The following is a 25221-nucleotide window of genomic DNA, read 5'->3' as shown; positions in this document are numbered from 1 at the left end:
CTTTCTCAACTTCTTTTCATCTTTAGATCTGTCACTATCTTCCTCCCCTCCCACCCATAAAGCCGGTAACCTCCTTGACCTCATCTTCACCCGTTCCTGCTGCATCTCCAACCTCTCAGTCACCCCTCTCCATGTTTCCGACCACTTCTTCATTTCCTTCTCCCTCCCAATCTCCCCTCCCACCTCTCACCCTCCCCCTTCTCTCCCCATTTCCTCCCGGCGCAACCTCAAATCTCTCTCACCCTCATCCCTATCCTCCGCCACCCTCTCCCTCCTCCCCCCCGCCGATCAATTCTCTCTCCTATCCCCCGATGAAGCCTCACTCACCCTCATCTCCTCTCTCTCCTCTGCCCTTGACTCCCTCTGCCCACTCTCTACCAAACCTGCCCGCCCCTCTCCCCCTGCACCCTGGCTCACCGAACCTCTCCGCACCAACCGCTCCCGACTCCGCACCTCAGAAAGAACATGGAAAAAATCTCACAACCCCAATGACCTCGCCGCTTATCACCTCTCCCTCTCCAACTTCACCTCCTCCATTTCTTCTGCCAAATCCTCCTTCTACATTTCCACTATTCAATCCTCTGCTTCTAATCCCCGCAAACTCTTCCAGACATTCACGTCCCTCCTCAATCCGCCTCCTCCGCCCCCTCCCTCCTCCCTTTCTGCCAACGATTTCTCCTCCTTCTTCATCAATAAGGTCGCTGCCATTAGCTCATCATTTCCCTCACCATCCCTCCTCACCCCTTCTCTCACCTCCTCTTCTTCACAACCTCCTGCCTCCATGTCATTCTTCTCTCCCCTCTCCTCAGATGATCTCCTCAAAATCATTCTTTCAGCCCGTGCCACCTCCTGCCCCCTCGATCCTATCCCCTCACCCCTCCTTCAGTCCATCTCCCCTGACATTGCTCCCTATCTCACCTCCCTCATCAACTCCTCCCTCTCCTCTGGTATTTTCCCCTCTGCCCTAAAAACAGCCATAATCAAACCACTCCTCAAGAAACCGTCCCTCGACCCCTCCGCCATCAACAACTACCGCCCCGTCTCCCTCCTTTCCTTCATCTCCAAATCACTCGAACGCACAGTATCTGGTCAATTATCCTCCTATCTCTCCCTTCACAACCTCTCTGACCCCCTTCAATCTGGCTTCAAACCTGCACATTCCACTGAAACAGCTCTTCTTTCTGTCACCTCCGCCCTTCACTCCGCCAAAGCTTCATCACTCTCCTCCGTTCTCATACTTCTCGATCTGTCTGCTGCTTTTGACACCATCAACCACCAAATTCTACTTTCCACCCTATCCGACCTTGGTATCACCGGCTCTGCACTTTCATGGTTTTCCTCCTACCTATCTACTCGCTCTTTTCAGGTCCTCTGGAGAGGAACTCTTTCGGACCCCTGCACTCTCACCACGGGTGTTCCCCAGGGTTCTGTCTTAGGTCCTTTCCTCTTCCTTCTCTACATGAGATCTCTGGGTCACGTCATTTCCTCTCACGGGTTCTCCTATCACTCCTACGCAGACGACACACAACTCTACCTCTCCTTCCCCCCCTCGGACTCTAATATCTCTTCCCGTATCTCTGCCTGCCTCAAAGATATTAGCAACTGGATGTCGTCTCACCATCTCAAACTCAACCCCGACAAAACCGAACTTCTCTTCTTCCCCTGCAACGACTCCCCCCTATCCGATCTGTCCCTATCCATCGACAACACCACCGTCCTCCCCTCCCAATCTGCCAAAAATCTCGGAATCACCATCGACAATCAACTATCTTTCTCTGCCCACATTACAGCACTGGCACGTTCCTGTAGATTCTCCCTCTTTAACATTAGAAAGATCCGCCCTTTTTTAACCTCAGAAGCAACCCAAATTTTAGTCCAGGCCATGGTTTTATCTAGACTTGATTATTGCAATGTTCTTCTAGCCGGTCTCCCCTCCTCTGCAATCCAACCCCTTCAACTCATCCAGAATTCTGCTGCCCGCCTTGTTTTCAACCAACCCAAATTCTCTCACGTCACCCCCCTCCTCCGTGACCTCCACTGGCTCCCCATCCTGTCACGCATCAAATTCAAAACCCTTGTCCTCACATTCAGAGCTGTCCACTCAACTGCCCCCCAATACCTTCAAACCTTGGTCACGTTCCAACCCTCCCACCGCTCCCTCCGCCCCTCCACTAGCGCAAGCCGTCTCGCCCCCCCCTTGCTTCGCGGGCTTAGGGGCCGCTCTCAATCTCGCCTCTTTTCCTGTCTCGCCCCCAAATGGTGGAACGAGCTCCCCCCCCTAGTCAGGACATCCGAATCTCTCCCCATCTTCCGCAATCGGTTAAAAACCCATCTCTTTTCCCTCCATTTCACCTCCCCCTAACCTTCCCTTTCCATCACCCTTAACATGCTGCCCACGTACCTTCAACTGTCTGTTTATTTGTTTGTTGGCTTTTATTGTATTTATCTTTTTCCCTTATCTCTGTTTCCACTATGTATGTTACATGATTTTATGGTTGTTATTTTTCTGTATGTACGTCGCTTTGGAGAAAGGCGTCTGCCAAATGAAATAAAGTTTACAAAAAATCATTGAAAGACAAGCAGCAAAGCAATGCATAGCACACAAAGAGAAATACGGTAATAATAATAATAATAATAATAATAATAATAATAATAATAATAATAATAATAATAATAAAGAAATCAACAGCATATCAAAACACTTTAATAATTAAAATAGAACAATAAAACCAAAACTGCTACACGCTAGCAGTTTGCCTAGTCGGGGCTGGTACTAGCCTCTTCGCCTAGCAAGGAGGGTGATGCGGGTTTAAACCTATGGTTTAAACACTATCCACCTTATTTTTGAAAGCTCCACTGTAAAAAATAATTGTGGGTACAAGGTCCGGTTTAACGTGACTCATTGTTGCAGCTTGCCATTTCCTTTGTTATACTCGGCTGCAGACCCGAATTATAAACCAGAAACTGGAGGACGTTATAAAAGTTATAAATATAGTCACGTTATAAACAACTAACCAACGCTGGGGGTCCGTATGGAAACAGTGTTACTCGAAATGGTAAAAAGTTAAATCAATTTGGTCATTCAGTGGCGTTTTACTGCCATGTAAAGTAACTATTACGCTAGCTGCTAGCATTAGCCACAGTAGCCGACTACCCACAATGCATTACGTTATCCCAGCACCCGAACGACACGGCTGTAGAGCAGAATTGCTCTGCTGTAAAATCCTCATAGACGTTTTTTTTGTAAAGTTAAAACCATAGACTGTAAAACAGTCTATTACACCGGAAGCGGAAGAAGCACCCATCAGGCATCATGGCAGCTAGAAATAAGGTGGATAAAACAAAAATAAAATAGAGAGTTCCGGTCTATGTCAAGAGAGTTCGGCTCTATATTAATACGTTTTCACTTTACAAGCAAAAAGGTGTGACGTGCGTGCGAGCGTCCTTCTCCTGTGACTCTCTCTCTCTCAGCCAGAGGGGGGGAAAAATAGAACAATAAAAAAAATTGAGTAGAATTAAAACTTCAGTAGTTTAGTAGCAGTTAAAAGCAAAAGTAAACATAAAGGTCTTTAGCCTGGATTTAAAAATAGGCAGAGTAGGGGCAGATCTAATGTCTTCCGGGAGTTTATTCCAGCTATGGGAGGCATAGTGGGAGAACACGGCTTCACCATATTTTGTTTTGGTCCTCGGAACAATTAGCAGATAGGGCTGCAACAACTAATCGATTAAATCGATTAAAATCGATTATTAAATTCGTTGGCAACGAATTTGATTATCGATTCGTTGGCTTTTTGGCAAAAAAAAAAAAAAAAAAAAGATTTTTTTTTTTTTTTTCATATTTCATTTGAGTTAAATTCAGATTATTGAAACTGGATTAGCCTGACCAGTTCTACTTGTTTAACAAGCTGAAGCATATGCTCTGCCTGTAATTCAAGAGAAGTCTGCCTTTTAATTTCATATTTGATTTTAGTTCAATTCAGATGATTGAAACTGGATTAGCATGGCCCCAGTTTAATTAAAAGTTATGACCAGTTTAACTAAAAATCATATAGCCTGCCTGTGATTCCTTTTTATTTCATATTAGAGAGAGGAAGTGAAGTGGTGAAGGGCTAAAGGAAGTAGGCAGTGAAGGAGAGAGGAAGTGAAGTGGTGAAGGGCTAAAGGAAGTAGGCAGTGAAGGAGAGAGGAAGTTAAGTGGTGAAGGGCTAAAGGAAGTAGGCAGTGAAGGAGAGAGGAAGTGAAGTGGTGAAGGGCTAAAGGAAGTAGGCAGTGAAGGAGAGAGGAAGTGAAGTGGTGAAGGGCTAAAGGAAGTAGGCAGTGAAGGAGAGAGGAAGTGAAGTGGTGTTGGTGAAGTGTTCATGTTCTTGAGTAAATAAAAACAGTTTTCTACAATTTAACTTGGTTGTGGTTTCCCCCTTTTTGTATGCAAGTTTGAAGTGTTCCAATATAAACCACTAATGAATACAGTATAAACAAGAATGTTTTGATGCAGACTTATGTTGCAGGGACTACTAGAATCATCGTAACGTTGGAATTGTATGCATCAAAGGGTTAAATCGAGCATTTCTGAGCGATTTCAATATATCCGATTAATCGATTAATCGACAACTAACCCTACCGATTAATCGATTATCAAAATAATCGTTAGTTGCAGCCCTATTAGCAGACCAGTCCCTGATGACCTAAGAGATCTAGAAGGTTCATAGTGTAGAAGCAATTCAGAGATGTAATGTGGGCCTGACCCGTTAAGAGATTTATAAACTATTAGCAGAATTTTAAAGTCTATTCTATGACATACTGGTAGCCAATGCAGAGATTTGAGAACTGGTGTAATGTGTTCAGCTTTCTTGGTTCTTGTTAAAACTCTAGCAGCCGCATTCTGAATGAGCTGTAGTTGTTTAATAGCTTTTTTGGGAAGGCCTTTGAAAAGACTGTTGCAGTAGTCTAACCTGCTAGAAATGAAAGCATTAATTCGTTTTTCAAGATCTTGTTTGGACATATAGCCTCTAATCCTTGCTATATTTTTTAAATGATAAAAGGCAGATTTTCTTATAAACTTGATGTGGGAGTTAAAGTTCAGATCAGAGTCAATAATAATGCCAAGACTTTTTACCTGGTCCTTTGGCTTCAGAGATAAGGATTCAAGATAATCAGTAACTTTGAGCCTTTTTTCTTTAGCACCAAAGACAATTATCTCTGTTTTGTCTTTATTTAGTTGGAGGAAATTCTGGCACATCCAATCATTTATTTGCTCAAGGCACTGACACAGTGCGTCTATGGGAGCATAGTCATCCGTAGGGCTATATAAAGTTGGGTGTCATCTGCATAACTATGGTATATATATATATATATATATATATATATATATATATATATATATATATGGTCATCTGCATAACTTGTAACCTTCTTTACTAAGAAGGTGGATGACATCAGCTCTTCCTTCCATCCTCTAGATACCATTAACGGCACTCCAGACTCCAATCCTGCTTCTCTGCCACTGTCCCCGGGTTTAATTCCTTCTCTCCCCTTTCTCCCGGTGAGGTGCTTAAACTCGTCAGCTCTAACCGAGCTACCTGCTGTCCCCTCAATCCTATCCCTTCCTCTCTCCTCCACACCGTCTCCCTGACCTATCTCCCTTTCTCACTACCCTCATCAACTCCTCTCTGTCCTCAGGGCTTGTTCCAGCTGCTCTAAAGACTGCTAGAGTCAAGCCTCTGCTTAAGAAACCCTCCCTTGACCCTACTGCTATTCAGAACTACAGACCTGTCTCTCTTCTCTCATTCCTTTCCAAAAGCCTCGAACGAGCAGCTTCCGATCAACTTTCTCTCCATCTCTCCCAGAATTACCTCCTGGACCCTCTGCAGTCCGGTTTCAAGGCTTCTCACTCTGAGACAGCTCTTCTTGCAGTCACAGAGGCCCTTCACACTGCTAAGGCCTGATCCCTCTCCTCTGTCCTTGTCCTCCTTGACCTGTCGGCTGCTTTTGACACAGTCGACCACCAAATCCTTCTCTCCATCCTGTCTGACCTAGGCATCTCAGGATCTGCAGACTCCTGGTTGGTTTCCTATCTCTCTAACCACTCATACCGGGTCTTATGGAGAGGATCTCTCTCCAAATCCTGCCCTCTTACCACCGGTGTCCCCCAGACCCCCAGATCTCTTGGCCATGTGATATCATCTCATGGCTTTTCTTATCACTGCTACGCCATTGACACTCAGCTTTATTTTTCCTTCCCCCCCTCAGACACCCAAATCGAGGCACGCGTCTCTGCATGCCTCAAAGACATCGGTGACCGGATGTCTGCCCACCACCTCAAGCTCAATCTTGGTAAGACAGAGCTACTCTTCCTCCCAGGGAAAGACTGCCCTCTCATAGACCTCTCTATCTCCATTGACAATACCACTGTGCTTCTCTCCCAAACAGCTAAGAACCTTGGGGTGATCCTTGACAACCAGCTGTCTTGCTCGACCTACATTGCTGCGACAGCATGCTCCTGTAGGTTCTCCTTGTACAACAGCTGCAAAATCCACCCATTTCTCACCAGGGAAGCGACACAACTCCTGGTCCAGTCACTTATCTCCTGCCTGCAACGTGCTTCTGGCTGGCCTTCCTGCCTCTGACATCCGACTGCTTCAGCTCATTCAGAACGCTGCAGCCCGTCTGGTATTCAACCAACCCAAATTCTCTCATGTCACTCCCTTCTTACGGGACCTTCACTGGCTTCCCATCTCGGCACACATTAAATTCAAGACACTGGTTCTAGCCTACAGGGCAGTACACCAGACAGCCCCTCTGTACCTACAAGCTATGGTCAGGCTCCAAACCTCTCACCTCTATCCGCTCCTCCACCAGTGCAGGACGCCTTGCCCCTCCTCCGCTACGGGGGCTCAAAAGTCGCTCATCCCGTTCGCGACTCTTCTCGTCCCTGGCACCTCAATGCTGGAACGAGCTCCCACCTTCGGTCAGGACGGCCGAATCACTGCCGATCTTTCGGCAAAGACTAAAAACACACCTTTTCAGGCTCCATCTGGGCCCTTCTTGAACTAACATCTTTCTCTCTCTAAAAAAAAACGGACTTTACCACTATTCCTTCAGAAGTTGTAGCTGTCAGACTGTGTTGCATAGTTGATTTCTCTGACAATTTTTTTTTATTGTAAGTCGCTTTGGATAAAAGCGTCTGCCAAATGACGTAATGTAATGTAATGTAAAAGACTATGGAAGAAATTATGCAAATGTATTTGGCGACAAATAAAATCTCCTGTGACCCGCCTGTGGGAGACGTAATGTTAATGTAAATAAAGACCGAAATAAGCTACGTTGTTGCCGTGTCTGTTGGAGACATGGCTTAATGTTAACATTTAATATGAACCGAATATCAGCATGCGCTCAGCTATGTACTGTATACAGGAAGTAGACTGGATATTATTTTTCTTCTTCTCTGGGGTTTAGTAAACCGGATATTCAGGGTTGTGACCGTTTGTTATTGTTGTCAAGTTGAAAAACCGTCTATAAGACTTGAGCTCTGACAAATTGATCTCTCTTCCCAAATATCTGCATTATTTTGTTGTTTTTGGATGATTGAAGTTAATTGTTATTGTTCCAGCAAAGTAATTGCACATTAATGTGAAAAACGCACACAGACTGATGGAGCAATCTAGTTTATTTGCCATTTACTTAAGAAGAAAAGAAAAAGAAAGTGGTTTGATAAAGCTGAAGTGGAAGTTGCTATTTTATTTGCACAACATAAATTATTAAAAGAAAGTTTAAAGGAATGGTCATGATCTTGATGTCATTTCAATAAAGTTAAACTTGGCCCATTTTGTCTTCCTCCAAAGGGGGGACATGACAGAAAAAGTTTGACCCACTACAGTAATGTGATGTGTCCAAACCCCTCCTTACCGGTATGATCTGGCCACAGACTCCAATGGGCTCGTGTCTGGTGTAGCAGAAATAATCTCCATCGATGGGAATGGTCTTTCCCTCCCATTTGTCAGCCCAGCCTGCGTAGTACCTACACACACACACACACACACACACACACACACTTGTGTAACAAAAGCTATGTATAATACTGTAGCGTGTTTGAGTTTGGAGCTACTGTATTTGTTTGTGGTGTTTATGTCTAACTGTGTTATGTGGGGATTTAGGGGGTTTGTGTTAGACAAGTGGAGGCAGCGTTCAGCCAGTGGGTGGGGGGAGCGTTAGGAGCTCACCTGGGATTGGCTGGGAGGCAGTAGCTACAGTATGTGTGGGAGGGGAACAGCTTGGGGGAGAGTGAGCATGGAGCCTGAGGGGTGGCAGTGTTGTGAAGAGCCTAGGAGAAGCTAACGACGACTAACAGGGGTTTAGCTGGGTGGGTGTTTTATTGTTTTATTTGGCGTCTATCACGGCCTACAGTGATCTGTTCTATTGCACTATTAAAGAGCTTGAGGATAACGCCTTGACGGTGTCATCCTTAAAACGCTACAATACATAGCTTATATATATATATACATATATATATAGTACAGAATGTCAATGGAGTACTCAAAAGTGGCTTTTAAACATGAAGTCTGGATCATGTCTGGCTAGCCAGAACAGGATATTTTCCGGTTTTACCTTATTAAACATGAGGGGTCTTTGTTTAGAAACAACTGGATATGAGCCGTTTTTTCTGAATTTGTAACCAAACTCCATTCAAAAACATGCCGTTTTAACAGAGGGTCCATTCCTGGCATTGTGCCAAAAATTAGCGTGGTCGCACCGTCGTCAATCACTGTGGGTGATTTATTTGACAAGTGGCATTCAAGTCATATCTGACTAGTTTTAAATTGATTTCTCCCCACAAAAGTTAGGCTAGGCCTATATGTCTCAATATAGGCTGTCAGTCAGTCAGCTCCTATCCTCTCAGCAGCTGTGGACGCTCACAGTCACACAACACTGCCTGCCTGAAATGGCTGCCTCACACAATAGAATTGGTTGCATCCAACTCGAGAAAACGTCTCAGAAGAGACTAACGTTAGCGACAAATCTGGAGACTTTTTCTGACATGGGAATGATGGGATTATTACCAGCAAGCAGCAGTAAAAGTAGGCAATGACGATAGCTGGGTAAGTCCCGCTAGCATCGATGCTAAGTTAGCAAAGTAGCCTACAGCAAGAGCGCAGCTGAAGCTAATTAATATGGACGTTAACATCCATACAATATATAGCCATGTGCTTGCGCGATGACATCATGTATTGGCAATGTCAAAGGGTGGCGATTGATGATCTGACTGAGGTCAAGATCGCGCAACTCTAGTAGGCTATCATCTCTCTTGTTGCATTTTTAAACTGGCAGATGGGGGATTCAACTTTTAGTTGTTTACTCACCTAAATTGGCTCTCTTCCAAATAATCCAGCCACGTAACTAACGCGGCTGGAAATAAAATAATTAAAATAATGATGGGACATTAATGGTTTGTAAAGTGCCAGCACGCGCCCTCACATACCAGCTAGATGATCTGGATCATGAGCTGCCAGAGTTAAACAGCACCCGCTTTAGCACGAATGCGGACCCTACACCGGCGACCGAGATGAATATGATACGGACTCGCGGGAGTGAGCGTAGGCCGGCTAATTGTTGTTTAACATGCAGGCCAACCAGGTAGGAGCGGGTTATAATACGGATTCCACTGCATGTTAAGAAGTGGCTCTAGATTGTGGAAGAGATAGACTGTTTGGGAGACTAGAGTGTGTTCAGATCACGGTTGATTGAGCATTAGACCATGTGGGGAAATCTGTGTGTGTGTGTGTGTGTGTGTGTGTTACCTGAAACATTTAACCACAGTGGGGAGATCCACACTGTAGGAAATAGCATATGGCTTCCCATTGTCAAGGGTCTCCAGTTCCTATGGCAACAACACAATATCAATATCACGCATTAATACCCTATTGAACAAAGGAGTACCGGTAACTAACTACAGCAGGGGTGACCAAATGTTTTTGGTTGTGGGACGCATACATAAAAATATAAGGAGTCACGGGCCAAACAATATTAAGCGCAGCAGTTTTCGCGGCAAAAAAAATTGGACCAGAAAACCCTTGTGCCATCAAAAATTTTATTTATACCTAAATAAATATATGAGACATAGTTTATTGATGTGCTCACCTATTACAATGGCTATTTCTGTATGTTTTCAAATATTATTTTCCTGTGCCAACAGGTTAAGACAGAGATAATTTAACATAACATTAGTATTAAACATTCATTCAGTATTAAAAATGTTTAAAAATAAATAGACCAGGTCAGGGTCTCAAGTCTAACCCATTTTCAATTGTTTTTAAATTGAAAAAACGTTTTTTCGTTTTCGTCTTCCATTTTAAACTTTAAAACGGAAAAACGTTTTTAGCAACAACAAAACTTTTTTTGTTGTTGGCTGGCCACTTAAAAACGGGCAGCGGGCCGCAGTTGGCCCGCGGGCCGTAGTTTGGCCACCCCTGAACTACAGGGTAAACTGAGTAACATTGAGGTATCAAGTCTGACTTTTATTTGGTAGTACAGTTCTTATGGTATCTCATACTTATTGACATTGTGTAACACTATTGTAACAACCACATCCTGTGGAAGTTCCATTTATGAGGTTGAAAGTATTTTTTATCTTACCCTGATAATGTGAAATTACTATCCTTGGCAGGGTTGTAGCCAGGATTTCATCACGAGACCCTAATCTAGACTGGATGTTGGAGCCAAGGCACTTCCATTAAACTGAAAGTGATTACTTCAAAATCTTACAATACTTTTATTTTTGGATGTGGAATTGTGTGCATGTGTCAGTCGCTGTTATTTACACTACACAACTTGCAGTCTTTGGGTCGTTGTGGTTTTCACACTATAGCCGTTTTCCCACATGCATACCGGAAAATTACCTGTAAGTCAATATCGGACATTTCCCTGAATTTCCCTTCACACCTTAGCGTTCGCAGGTGGGAATCTAGTCGTCAAATAGCCGGGTATGTTGGGGGGCGGGGGGAGGGGGGAGCTTATTTGGGGGGTCGGCAAAACTTGCCACACAATAAAATCACACTCGTTTGACTCAAGAGCAGCGTCAAGCCAGCGTAATAAACACAGCCGATTTCCCCCCTCCCCTCTGCTCGAGAGAGGGGAGCAGCCACACAGGACAGACACAGCGAGAATGGCAGAGGCTTGCAAGCTGCCCAGCCCAACGCTTGTATGTATGTAGAGAAAGCAAATGCATGAAGCGAAATGTGGAAGTAGTTTGCTTTGATGTGCACGAATGATTAGATGATGCACGCTGGAAGTGAACGTTAAGCAACGTGTGTACACCTCGCCCACATGAGAGAAGGACCGGTGTCGCGGAAAATGACTGGATCCGTTTCTCACTTGTATCCGCTATAGCGCATACCGCTCTTCTGACTGGCTCGAAACTGGTGAAATCTCCGGGACGACGGGGTCGCGCTTATACCGGCTAGTGTTGTCACGGTACCAATAATTCAGTAGTCGGTACCGGTACTAGTGAATTTCCACGGTACTCGGTACCAATTTCGGTACCACGGTAAAAAAAACAGACTGATATTTCTTGAACATATTCTCCTTTATTAAAGTATGCAACCATTTCCAATGAACAAATGGCATGTAGGCTTCAACTTTAAAACAAAACAATGTGCTTCTGCTTACTTCTTACATTCAACTATGTATGGCAGTGAGTACAGACAGTGCAACACATGAAGCCCTCAAGTATTTAATTGTATTATTATATTAAATATTATAATTTAATTTATTTCACAGAATTGCTGGAATCCTTTTTTTTCTCAACGGTGTATATTGGTATTTGATCGATGCATAGGAATTCTGCCAATGCCCTATCACACTTTCTTGCTTCATGTGAGTTCTTGTCATATTTCCTCTGCTTTTCAAAAACATCAGGAATTGTCTGCTGGGTGGTCTTTTGGGCTCCGCGACTTGTGCCTTCCTCTTCATCTTCATCTCTCGCATACTGTTAAATGGAAAGTAACGTCAGTGAGATTTACTAAAATAAAGAGATGATAAAGAGAACTGCACATACACACATGTAGAGTGCAAGCAATTTTATGTAGCTAGTTTTAATTCACGGACATGTTTCACCCGAAAGAAGCTTGTATTTATTTTGATGCCATGTTGAACTATGGCTAAGTTCGGCTATTAGCCGTGTCCCATAATGTTTCCATTACAAACATTGCATTGCACACGTGTTACACTATGCTAGCTAACGCTGTACCAGGTATTAGCCGGGTCCCATAATGATTCCATTACAAAACACGTTACGTTAACGTTAGCGCAAACGTTTTTTGGTTACACAATGCATTGCCAGCTATCTCAAAAACGAATGTGACAGGATAAGGTCTGTTTGATATGTTGTTAAACGTGTTATTTTACACCGTTTGAAAGAAGTAACCCACCTTGAATCATTTGAACAGGTCTGGGTGCCTGTCTTTCAGCTGCTTGGCGAGATTGGATGTGTTATCCTGTTTGGTTTGGAACTCCCTTTCACACTTTTTGCAGATGGGACTTTGGGGACTGATATTTCCAAATGCGACTCTTTGCATTCTTCTTCTCAACAAGTTGAGTTGTTGGAATAGGACAGGAGCAGCCGCTCCTGCTGTAGCTGTTAGCCATTATCTTCGCTGCCTGTGCGTGCCCTCCAGTGTTGCTCCTGGCCAATCCAGGCGCCACAGGGCGTGGTTATTGCTTATCCTATGTGGGGTTAGAAATCACGCGTATGCGCAGTATATGTATGTATGTTGATCAGGCAGACAGGCTAACGTTAGCTGGCGGGTCCATGAAGCCAAGCCATGGTGGCAAACTAAATAGTAAATTCGGTACCCTCGGTACCATGAAAAACAGGTCCCGTTCAGTACCGTAGCAATGTAGTACCGTCCAAGTACCGAAGTACCGAGTACCGTGACAACACTAATACCGGCACGGCGACTTTCACACTTGCAGGCATTAGACCACGTTGCGGTCATTTTGCGGTATAAAGCGCATGTGGGAAAAGGGCTGATAACTAAAGAACGGAAAATGATATCAATAAACCTGTTTTTGCTGATGATAGAAGAGAGTCTCATCGTTCTTTTTGCGTGTTCGGTGTTTACATAGTAATATCACACAATATTCTGTGGGCCTCGAGAAATCACTGAAAAAAGCTCTGAAACTCTGGCACTGGGAGCGTCCGTTCTCCAAAAGTGGCTGGCACTCAATGAGTTAAAGTGTAATTTACCCCCAAAACACTTTTTTTCAGCTTTTAACCAATATATATGGCTTTTGGGGTGGTATGTGAAGGATTTTGGTCAAAATCTCCACATTTGAGACCAATCTGTTACAATTTTACAAACCCCTATCATTTCAGCAGCATAAGTTCCCTCTATGGGTCCAAACCTGCTTTTTTTGTGCCCTCAAATGAATTGGAGATTTGGTACATCGTGACGTCACGGTGGTATTTGCGCGTGCCCCACTCATGTGCAAAAAAAAAAAAATTCCCATGTGATTATTACTGTAGTTCACACGGCGCGAGCCCTTTAAGAGCAATGCATCCATGGGTAATCGCCTACTGTGGCTAATATTAGCAACTAGTTAGTTATGTTACATGGCAGGAAAGCGCCACTGAATGACCACATTGATATAACTTTTAACCATTTCGAGTAACACTGTTTCCATACGGATCACCAGCGTTAGTTTGTTGTTTATAACGTGGCTATATTTATCATTTATCGTTCTCTATCGCTGATACACTGAAAATACTGGGAGGCGGGCCATAGTGTCTCTGTCGATGATTTGATTTGACAGTTCTGGGCACTGGCGTTGGCGTTGGCCAATCCTGGCGTGTTCCACCCCAAAATCGATTGTGTTCTGGCGCAAAGCGAGTGGGTTTCAGGGTTAGGGTTAGAGTTAGCTAAAACCGAGCTAAAAAAAAAAACTGCTCTCCGAGGGCTCTGAGCGCCTAGTGTGAACTAGGCATAAGGATGTGTCTAATTGTCTCACAGCAAGGTAGGCGGCATCCCTCTCAATAGCATCAGCCAGCCGGCTGAGCAGCAGGCCACGGTGAGAGGCATCCATCCGTCGCCACGGTGACCCCAGTCTGAAAGCATCGCGCGCCGCTTTCACCGCCTTGTCCACATCCACCTGCGAATATAGGACCATGACATAATGAATTCATGAGTTGGCCTTTTTAAAGCCCCCCACACACACACACTGCAGCATATTTGAATGGAAGTGCAAATCAGTATGTAGTGACTGTGAGTGAGTCTATATACTGTACCTCGTCAGCCTCGGCAACTTGACAGATGACCTCACCGGTTGCTGGGTTGATCGTGGGGAAGCTTTTCCCACTCGCAGCATCCTGCCATTGGTTGTTGATGAACAACTGGGGAAGAAAAGGTGATGACAAGGGCTGCATTTACACTCGTGCTGCACAATTCATCGAATCCCAATCCCAATGTCACTTTGTGCAAATTCTAATCACAAACAGCTGCAATTTGATTAAATAAAAAATTGCCACCGATTTTACTGGCACTGAAAAACATTACAAGTGTTTTAGTTTTTGTATTCTTATGCTAATTTAAGTTTGTATGTTTGAGTTGAGAAAAGGCACATTTCAAAATGATCAGTAAGTTCTGCATTTTCCTTGATAACCAATAAAGTGTAGACTGATGATACCAGAAACCATGGCTAGAAATGTACGGTCTCTGCTCAAAAAATAATCGTTTTTATTATCGAGATCGACTTTATTATAGTTTTTTTTATTATTATTATTATTTTTTTTTAATTACCCGCGCCTGTCTCTTTAAGAATGACGCCATTTGTCAATGTGACATTGCCGTAGGAACTGCGCACCAGAGCTGCGCACTGGAGCAGAATGGCTCTAGGTTCAGCTGACAGTAGTGCAGCACTCAGTAGCTCTAGAAATGCTAGAAAATGTAGTAGAAATGGTCTTTTTCATCAGCCTTTAACACATTGAGTGCCACAGCGCTTCAGTAAAATTGTCTGGAGCCTGTGCCAGGTTCACTTCCATTCAGTTGAAAACAGCTATAGAATTTTTTCTATTAGGGCTATATTGACAGGACTGGACTCAAATGAAACATTGGACACTCCTGCTTCTCTCAAAGAAGAAATTTTGTTTCTAGACAGTTCCATTATGAAATGACAGCCTCTGCAGGAAGAGCACTTTCAAGGGTTTTCTGCTGTTTTTTTTTACTTTCCGAGATAAACACACTTTTATGTAAACAAAGGTCACAGAATGAATTCTGCTTCAAGTGTGATAAAATGCTATACCTAAATGAAAGGTTGGAATGTCTACTTTACCTTGGGGGAAAAAGTATGTAAAAAGAATGTTTCATTGATTTTTTACAAATATTTGAACACAGCTTAGTCCAACTTCAAGACGCTGCTTTTTATGGCATCAAGGTGTATGTTGCAGGCCATCTCTCCATAAAGAAACATGATATCAACTTCTTTTTTTTTGATGATGAAAGTACACTTCCTAAGCTTTCATTTGGTGTGTAACAATCAAATATTCCACCACAACATTTCATGCAGTGTATTCTTTTCTTCAAAAAAACCTTCAAAGTAGTTTCCAAATAAAACACATTTTTATGCATAGTATTTTCATAATAGCCCACAGAATGAATTCTGCTTGATAAAATGCTATACCTAAATGAAAGGTTGGAATGTCTACTTTACCTTGGGGGAAAAAGTATGTAAAAAGAATGTTTCATTTATTTTTGACAAATATTTGAACACAGCTTAGTCCAACTTCAAGACGCTGCTTTTTATGGCATCAAGGTGTATGTTGCAGGCCATCTCTCCATAAAGAAACATGATATCAACTTTTTTTTTTTTGATGATGAAAGTACACTTCCTAAGCTTTCATTTGGTGTGTAACAATCAAATATTCCACCACAACATTTCATGCAGTGTATTCTTTTCTTCAAAAAAACCTTCAAAGTAGTTTCCAAATAAAACACATTTTTATGCATAGTATTTTCATAATAGCCCACAGAATAAATTCTGCTTAGAGTTGAACAAAATGCAATACCTCAAACGAAAGGTTGGAAACTCAACACATTTTATGAAAAAAAGGCATACACATGACTGATGCTATTACTGTGTTACAACTGCTACTATTCTTGTTACAGTAATGACACTGCTATTGGACGGCTTGACAACAGTCAGACAGCAGGCAGTTTGTGTTTGGAGGTAACGTTACTGTAGTCTTGAAGGACTGAATCCCGCTACAGCTTTCTCTCCAGTGTTTCCGGGGAAAGTATCACTGTGAGTGATACTCAAAGTAGCACGGGTACAGGCAGAGAGGTACGTGGTCACAGCCAGGGCAAACGTACTTGGTCTCTTTTCGGAGTCCCTTGGCTGCGCAGTGCGCACATTTTCGATACATTTTGGTTTTGGTGGCTGGGACTTCGACTGGCAGTGGCACATGTCCCGCGAAGTCCACATCCAGCCTCGCTGAAGCGGACCGTTTGCGTGGGTGGACTGGTGTTCTTCCTGGAAGAGGAGGTTGGGGAGGGGCCGGAGGAGGAGGGGGATCTGCGGTCCAGGATTTGACCACAGACAGGATGAAGTCTTTCAGGGTTCTGCAGCTGGTCGTTGGGTTGCGTGCCCTGTACACAATGAACGCATTGCTCATTGCGATCTGCATCAGGTACATGACAAACTTAGAGCTCCATTTTGCAGTCTTCCTGATGAAGGGGTAATAGGAGATCTTCTGGTCCAGGCGATCCACACCACTCATGTACTGGTTGTACTCCACCACGCATGCTGGCTTCCTCTGGGGGACTCTCTCACTGTTTCCTTTTTGTCTCACCGCCACAGTTGTCATCTCATCCTGGTGGAACGTCGAAATCATCCGGACGATGCGTTTGTCTCGCCATGCCAGGACCATCACTGTGTCATTGTGACGAGCGCGTTGTTCACCTACTGCCAGGTCAGACGTGGTTACCTCGCGGATGGACGGCGGTTCTCCCCTGTTCACACGGAGTGTGCCAGCTGAGTGGATCTGGAGGCCGAGGAGAAGACGACACATTGACTCGCTGTTATAGAAGTTGTCCATCCACAAGCGATAGCCAAAACCCTCAAGGCCGGCAATGAGGAAGCGCACGGTGTCCTGCAGGGTACTGTGAGTTCCACAGTATGGCTTCATGGCGTAGCAGTAACCATTGGCTGAATCACACAGTATGTAGCTCTTGATTCCATACTTGGTGGGTTTGGCAGGATTGTAAACACGGAAACGTAGTCGTCCTCGAAAGTGCAGCATCCCTTCATCCACCGAGATGTTTTGTGACGGCTGGTACAGCTCCTTGAATTTGGAGAGGAGCAGATCAAGGACAAGACGGACCTTGTGGAGCCGGTCGCTGCCATCGACCTCCCGATTGTCGCTGAAGTGGAGAAACCGCCAAATGAGCTGGAACCTGTTGCGTGGCATTGTGCTCCCGAAGTATGGTGTTTCAAGCGCCACATCAACAGACCAATACTCGGCCCAACTCGGCTTCTTGACGATGCCAGTAAGGAAAAGCAATCCCAGAAACCGCTTCAGCTCCACCAGGGTCAGCGGTTGCCAGGCGTTTACCCTGGAGTATGGCAGACGCAGCTCCTCTATGACAGCAATACACTGTTCCGCGTACTTGTTGGTCTGATCAACAATCAGCAACATGAGCTCGTCACAGAGGAACAGTTCCACAAAGTCGACAGGCTTGTCGGACTGCAGTGATGCTGCCGCACTGGGACCTGGCACTGCGGTGAATGGCAGCGTTTTGGGGCTCCAGTCAGCCATATCCCGCCAGCTCGGAGGATCCAGGGAGGGACGAGACTTGCCCGCTGAAAACAATGAAATAAAAGGTTTTTCTTCAGACAATTGTGATATGTAAACAAGCTGTCTTTTTGACAAAATCCAATAATCTTCTCACCTCTTTTGCTTGAAGATGCCGGCAGATGCTGCTCTTCCTCCTCCTCCTCCTCCTCCTCCTCCTCCTCCTCCTCCTCCTCCTCCTCCTCCTCCTCCTCCTCCTCCTCCTCCTCCTCCTCCTCCTCCTCCTCCTCCTCCTCCTCCTCCTCCTCCTCCTCCTCCTCCTCCTCCTCCTCCTCCTCCTCCTCCTCCTCCTCCTCCTCCTCCTCCTCCTCCTCCTCCGACTCTTCTGTATAGTAAAAGTGAGTTTATAAAAATATATTGACATTTCTTGAAGGAAAAAAAGTTTGTTTTCAATATCAGATGAATAATTGTAATTCTAAAATGGCCTTCATCTCACCATCACTGGAGGTCAAGCGCGCACGACGTGTGACGCTGGGGGGACGTGTGACGTCGTCGTCATCTTCCTCCGAGCTGTGCTCCAACTCTGAAATTGAATATTTTACATGGTATTATTAGTATGCTAACTAATTGCAGGATCGTTATTCTTACCAAGCTTTGTGTTGACGAAAATAAATTGATGAATAATAAAAGGTGTGTGGGTGTGTTTATTTTATTTTTTACATTTCTACCTCCTCTATTTTTCTCCTGCTTCTTTTTATTATTAGACATTACATTACATTACGGCATTTGGCAGACGCTTTTATTCAAATCGACTTACAATATCAGAACTTACAATATCACATTTTTGTCAACAATCGAGAAGTCATCTATGCATACAATCATCTGGCATTTACAGCTTTAGTAGTAATAGTTTCCTGTAAAGGATCAATAAAGTAGGCTATCTATAGCCTATATGTAGGTTCTAACCTCTGGAAGCCGCCTCGTCCAAGAATGTTCGCCTCTTAGGTCCAGGGCCAGGGGGCTGCCATTCCTCATCTCTGGCGTCGTCAGGAGATGATGAAGCCGTCTCCTCGGGCTCATCCGTGTCTGTTTCAGGGAGATCTCTCTCCCGAACAGCACGGCTGAGAGCCTGTTGCAGTGTGAGCTGCCCAGGCCCTGGGAGCGGCCCACCACGTTTACGCCTGGCCTTGGGCATGACAGCTAAACTAACTAACGCTAGTCTAACTGTACACTAATGCTAATCTAAGACTAACGCTAGTCTAACGCTAGTCTAACACTAACGCTAGTCTAACAAAACAGACACACAAGACAGACAGACAGACAGAGACACACAGACACACAGACACTTCTCACACACACTCCATACAGACTGCAGCGTCTCACACACACTCCATGCAGACTGCAGCGTCTCACACACACTCCAGGCAGACTGCAGCGTCTCACACACACTCCAGGCAGACTGCAGCTTCTCACACACACTCCAGGCAGACTGCAGCTTCTCACACACACTCCAGGCAGACTGCAGCTTCTCACACACACTCCAGGCAGACTGCAGCTTCTCACACACACTCCATGCAGACTGCAGCTTCACACACACACTCCAGGCAGACTGCAGCTTCTCACACACACTCCAGGCAGACTGCAGCTTCTCACACACACTCCAGGCAGACTGCAGCTTCTCACACACACTCCATGCAGACTGCAGCTTCACACACACACTCCATACAGACTGCAGCGTCTCACACACACTCCATGCAGACTGCAGCGTCTCACACACACTCCATACAGACTGCAGCGTCTCACACACACTCTATGCAGACTGCAGCTTCACACACTTCACACAACGCTAAATGCTAAATGCTAAATCTAACACAGGCACACTCGCTAGCACACACTCACACACACCCGACACAACCCACCCACGCACTCACCTCACACCAAGCACTCGAATCCACTCACTACACAATCTCACAAACTAATCTACTAATCGCTATGTTACTAAATTCTACTAAATGCTACTAAATGCTATAAATCTATTCTCTGCTACTGCTACTGATACTGCTATTGCTACTGCTACTGACCACTCCTACAAAGAGGCTCTGAGCGTCGCAAGGTTTTAACGTGGCTGCACTGCGCAGCTGCGATGTGATTTTTAAGGTGGCGCCGTGTGATCCCTTGAAGGGATTCATGCTGACTGGCTGGGTACGACCTTAAACAGCAGAATTATGGAATAATATGAATTATGATTTTAGGACGTCCACAGACGTCCTTGGCACTGAACGTTACTTTTTTTTAGGACGTCCACAGACGTCCTTGGCACTGAATGTGTTAAATAATACAATGCAACCTCACATATTAGTAGAAAAACTTATAAATTATTTTCACTTGGATCATCAATTTATCAGATGGATTATTAGTTTTCTTACTAGTAGAACTCAGACAGTAAGTATAAATGGAAAAAGCTCCAAATCGATTTTAATTTCCACTGGGTCACCGCAGGGCTGTCTTCTTTCTTTCTTCCTTTCTTTTTATTTTATACACAAACGACTGTCTTAGCAAATATAAAAATCACCATATTATAAAAATTAGCTGACGACAGTGTTATCTTATCTCTTCTCAGTCAGTCAGACCAATCACATGGACCCATAATACAAGACTTTGTAGACTGGTGTGGCCTTTTTATCTCTTCTAGATTTAAATGTGTCCAAAACCAAATAAATGGTAATCTCACCAAAACACATAGACATCGCTCCAACAACCATCCACGGAGTGCCAAATATAAAATATTTATTTACGGTATATCATATTTATAAAATGCTTATAAAAATAGTTTTACTTTTTACGATTCAACTATACTTAGAATCAGGGGAGACCATGGGCTCTATCGTTGCATCGGCCTATAAACTGCGCTTAGTGCCAGGCGCAGCCCAGATTAGTGGGTGTGGACCAGCGCACTCGATATCTTGGTGTCGGCGCTACACGCGGCCTTAAGCATTATAACCACGCCTTTTAAGCGTAAAATTATGCACTATCTGCTCATTGGAGAAGTGCAGTAAACCAGTCCCCAGCTTGCCTTTTAAGCTCCAATTCCATGGAGCAATCCAGTCCGGTCAAAGCCAAGCGCTCTGCTCCCCCGCTCCCTTTCATCCCCAAGCGCTCTGCTACCCCCCTCCCTTTCATCCCCCTCTGTCTGTCTCTATATATAGGCTATTATTCCATATTATTATGCTTCTCAAACCAATCTAACCGCAGTTTAAATACTGCTAGCATGTAAATATGCTACACTATAGCAAGATCAAAGTGAAAAGAATGTTCTAAACGCATCGGCTAGAAAAAAATAGTGTATCCCTATGATGAGATTAGATTGGTGAAAGTTTGTCCAGAATGATATCGTTTTCTCTCCCCGCTGCACAGGTAGGATGATGCACATAAATATAGCCTACATTATGTAAAGTCATTGCAGAAATGTGTTTTTATTGTAAAACTAAATGTGAAGTAGGGCCAATTTATTGGAGCAGACATCACAGTATAGCACATGACAGTAGAACCGCGTTACGCTGTCACTTATCTAAATCACGTTAAATCTACGAGGGATATATATAGGCCAAGGATGATATATATGTTTCACATAGGGTTGTGTTTGGATTTCGCAATTTTATTTTGTCGAATATTGTAATGTTCTACAATTGCATGTTGTGGGAACATTACACATTATTTAGATCTATTTCGATGTACCTTTCTATCTATTTAGGCTAATTTGGATGCCATTTATTATCGAAATGTATTAGCCCAATGCATGCTGGGAGATTTCACATGTGTGGCTGTTGGAAGCCAGGCAGTGAATGTTTGGCCAGAATTATCTCATTTTCTCTCACCTTCACTGCACATTATGCAACAGCCTCTGAATGTCACGGGCTCAAAACTGTCATGTTAGAAAAAATGTTGTTATACTATGTACGGTATAACAACTTCTACCTATAGGGAGACATTTAGTTTGTCATTGTAAACCCACAGCACAGTAATGATGACATGTTCTTCATAGATCTATCCTTTTAATTTTGCTCTTAAGCTTTCTCAAAGTACACCAAATTCATGCATTTTACTTTAAAATGTTTTTAAAAAATCTTGCGGGGGGGGGGGGGCTAGAGGGGTGCCCCGGCACCCCTCTAGGGGGTCTGCGGTCCCCCACCACGAATACTCAAAATCCTGTGGGAAACACTGTAAAGGCAGGTAGAAACAAATACACTACGGCTCAAAGTGCAATAAAATGCAGCAGAGCAAATAATAAAAAGATAAAAAGAGAAGGTAGACCAGAGTAGCAGCAGTAAGTAATAAAATAGATAAAAGTAATAAGATAAATAAAAGGCGCAGAATAGCAGCTAACTCGTGTAGAAGGCCAGGGAGAAAAAGTGGGTCTTGAGCAGGGACTTGAAGGCCTCCAGGCTCTGGGCTGATCGGATAGGGAGAGGGAGGGCGTTCCAGAGCCTGGGGGCAGCTGCAGCAAATCCTGATGGTGTCGTTATGAAATAGGGATAATATATACAGTCAATAGGGGTGGGAATCACCGATGCCCCACGATACAATATTATCACGATACTTAAGTCACGATCCGATAGTATTGCAATATTGCGATATGCTAGTATTGCCATATATTGAGTATTGCGATATATTGTGATTTATTACCTTTTTTCAACTGCAAATTTTGTCCCCAAAGGTAAAAACTTTGTCAACATCTGTTTTATCTAATCAGATAAAGTTTCCAGTCTGTTCATCTCACTTCAATAATTTTTACTGGAGCAAAATGGCATTGTCAAGCAGACAGACTGACCAACACTGCCATAAAAATGTCATAAATGTCATGCACTTACATTTTGTATAATAAAATATCACGATACTTGGCATTCGATAGGATACTACATATTGCCCACAAAATATCAGTCCCTAACAGTCAATAGGCCTACACCTATCCAAATTACACATGGGAAGAATTACAGCATGCCTCACGCAAACTGTATTACATGGACAGCAAGACGGGAATCTGGTTTGAGGCATTGCCAGGCCACACCTGTGAATAATTCTGGTGGTTAACACCGCCTCTAATCTGCGTTTGCCCCCGTTGTTGTGACGAGTTATGCTTCCCCCCACCACCATGCATCGCCACCATATTTTGGGGTTGCTTTAACTTAAAAACAGGGGGGTCACGTCTACCCAAACAAGTATATCATTTTTAAACAGTTATGTTTCTGTATAAATCATTACAATATGTTCCCGTGAGGTGGGGATGCGTTTTGCTGCTGCCTGGCGGGGGTGCAAAACATAACACCTGGACAGCGGACTGCAATCATCCCTGCTTTAAGGCAGGCGCAAACAGCTGCACAAGCGCTAATAGGGGATATCACCTGTACGAAGATGGGCCCACAGTGATTTAAAAACCCAACAGAATCTGGATCAAGTAGGCTATCACTCATTCAAATCATAATGTACTCGTGTCTGTCTCGATTGATTACTTCTGGGGCTACCCTGGTGTAGGCTTGTGTCCAATTAAGCAATCCAAAGTTAAACTCCCATGTTTGCAATGGGAGTTTGGCCGAACTTTCTGTCCCACGCTGTCACGCTGTCCCTTTCTACTAAACAGGAGCAATTTCTCGTTCCAACCCAAATACAGGCAGGCAGCAGCGTACACAAATTAACAGGCAGGAAAACCAGAGAGTGCTAGCGTTAGTTAGTTAGTTAGTTAGTTAGTTAGGCCAGTTATCATGCTGCTGTAGTTTACGGCTGGACCTTGGCCCTTCTGCCTCTAGCACGTCTTTTCAAGCTAAAGGAACCTTTAACATTTATTTAGGCTACCTGAGTTCATAACGTCTACATATTTAGCAGCACAGTAACAAACTTTGATCTCACAGGTACCATCACAATGGCATTCATGTCGAGTTGTTTGCACTTGTTGATCGCTTGCAGGCGCGGCACGGTGGCGATTCTGGCGAACATCAAAGTAAACCATACCTTGTTATATTGGACCTCGGGCTGGGTGCTGGGCACCGGGATGGCGGCCGCAGAGTAGTGACACGCTGGGACTCGGTACAGCCCGGGAAGAGCTCGAGAGAACACGGCACGGAGCATGGTGCTTCTGGTAGCAGGATGACAGGACAGTCAGGCAGGCGCTGAGAGGCCAGTGACAGTGTGCCGAGCTGACTAGTCTGGGCACCTTTCACCCCGCTGTTTTTCATGGGGGCGTAAACCACCGAACCAGAATGAACACCGGAAGGAAGTGCGCCAAAAAACGTCTTTGTTGCCGTTAGCTTGACGTCTCTTTCCTCGATTAATTTTCTGATGCAAAGCTTCTGTATTGGCTTAAAACATGTGAGATTGTGAATCCGCAATGTTTCTACAAGAACTTCTTCAAAAACTTCGTTCGTTACGTCCATCTTTTGTTTTGTTGTTTGCCGTTCTGATGGTTCTGATACATGTGTCAAATTGTCAAGTTAACGTAAACGTTGACGAGCTAGAAACGCTGCCTTTCCTGTCTAGGGCGGGCTCTAGGCCGGAACCAGGTAGGGTGACAAAATCAATTGTGAACGGAAGCCAGGCTCTTTCTCGCCGAGCCTGGTGACGCGAGGTTACGAGCTGACTGACTTTATGACTTCCGGTCAGGATTTTTCAGAATAAAAGCTGTCATTAAAAATCGATAAAATAGAGGGTATGCACACCCACTGGAAGACGGACGCCCCCTCAATCAGGAATGAGTGTCAAATTGAGTGTCAAATTCCTCCCTGAGCAGCAGGTGTCAGTTATCTAGGCTGATTACTGCATTCAAGCTCAGTCTTGCTGTGACTCAGTGGGCGTGACCCCACAGTGACTTCTGCCTCTGTGACATCACGTGCATACCCTCTATACACAAATTTAAGTGATGTCACACAAATTGAAGTGATGTCACACAAATTGAATAAATACCCATGCAAACTACACTCTAAATCAAATATATGTCAAATTCACTCTTGTTGATATTTGAAACATTTTACAGCCTAAGGCCACACAGAGTCCACACATATGGGTTTGTAAACAATAGACAGAGGCTTCTTGTAGCTTTAGCTTGATTTGATGAATCTCTCTTGAGGCAGCATGACATGTCAGTAGGCTACTAGCAGGAAACACATACTGAGGAAGTAGCTTGACACTTTGCTGTTGCTGTCATACCGTAATGGACGCAGTACAGCGCATTACACTACTCCCGTAGCCTATATACTACCGTATATGACATCTCCCTCCTTTTCAAGTGTTATTTCAATAACCTGCAAGGAAAACTTAAACAAGAATAACTGTTCTTAACAGCACATATTTAAAACTGAGACATATCAACATTTTAGCATAGCCTACAGTTCTTCTGGTCCCTTTTCTTTAACTAAACCAAGGCACTGCAATACGACTCTTACAGGTTAATTTCAATT

The 25221-nt window shown here is 44.1% G+C and overlaps 1 protein-coding gene across 1 annotated transcript in view; it reads right to left on the bottom strand.

Annotated features, from left to right (window-relative positions):
- LOC310782241 (aldehyde dehydrogenase, mitochondrial-like) overlaps positions 1–23980 on the bottom strand; it is an 87746-nt gene extending 63766 nt beyond the window's left edge. The window contains exons 1-5 of the mRNA XM_083642922.1: positions 23780–23980; positions 14276–14380; positions 13999–14139; positions 9792–9871; positions 7903–8014 (exon numbers count right to left, since the gene is read on the bottom strand). Coding sequence (XP_083499048.1) covers positions 7903–8014; positions 9792–9871; positions 13999–14139; positions 14276–14380; positions 23780–23896 — 555 coding nt within the window. The 5' untranslated portion in view covers positions 23897–23980. The remainder of the gene's footprint in view (positions 1–7902; positions 8015–9791; positions 9872–13998; positions 14140–14275; positions 14381–23779) is intronic.
- Between the last annotated feature and the right edge of the window lie 1241 nt (positions 23981–25221).

The sequence above is a fragment of the Poromitra crassiceps genome, assembly GCF_964638095.1.
Source record: "Poromitra crassiceps genome assembly, chromosome: 1".
NCBI lineage: Eukaryota > Metazoa > Chordata > Actinopteri > Beryciformes > Melamphaidae > Poromitra > Poromitra crassiceps.
The sequence above is the reverse complement of the archived record's forward strand: the minus strand, read 5'-3'. Positions and strand labels throughout refer to the sequence as shown.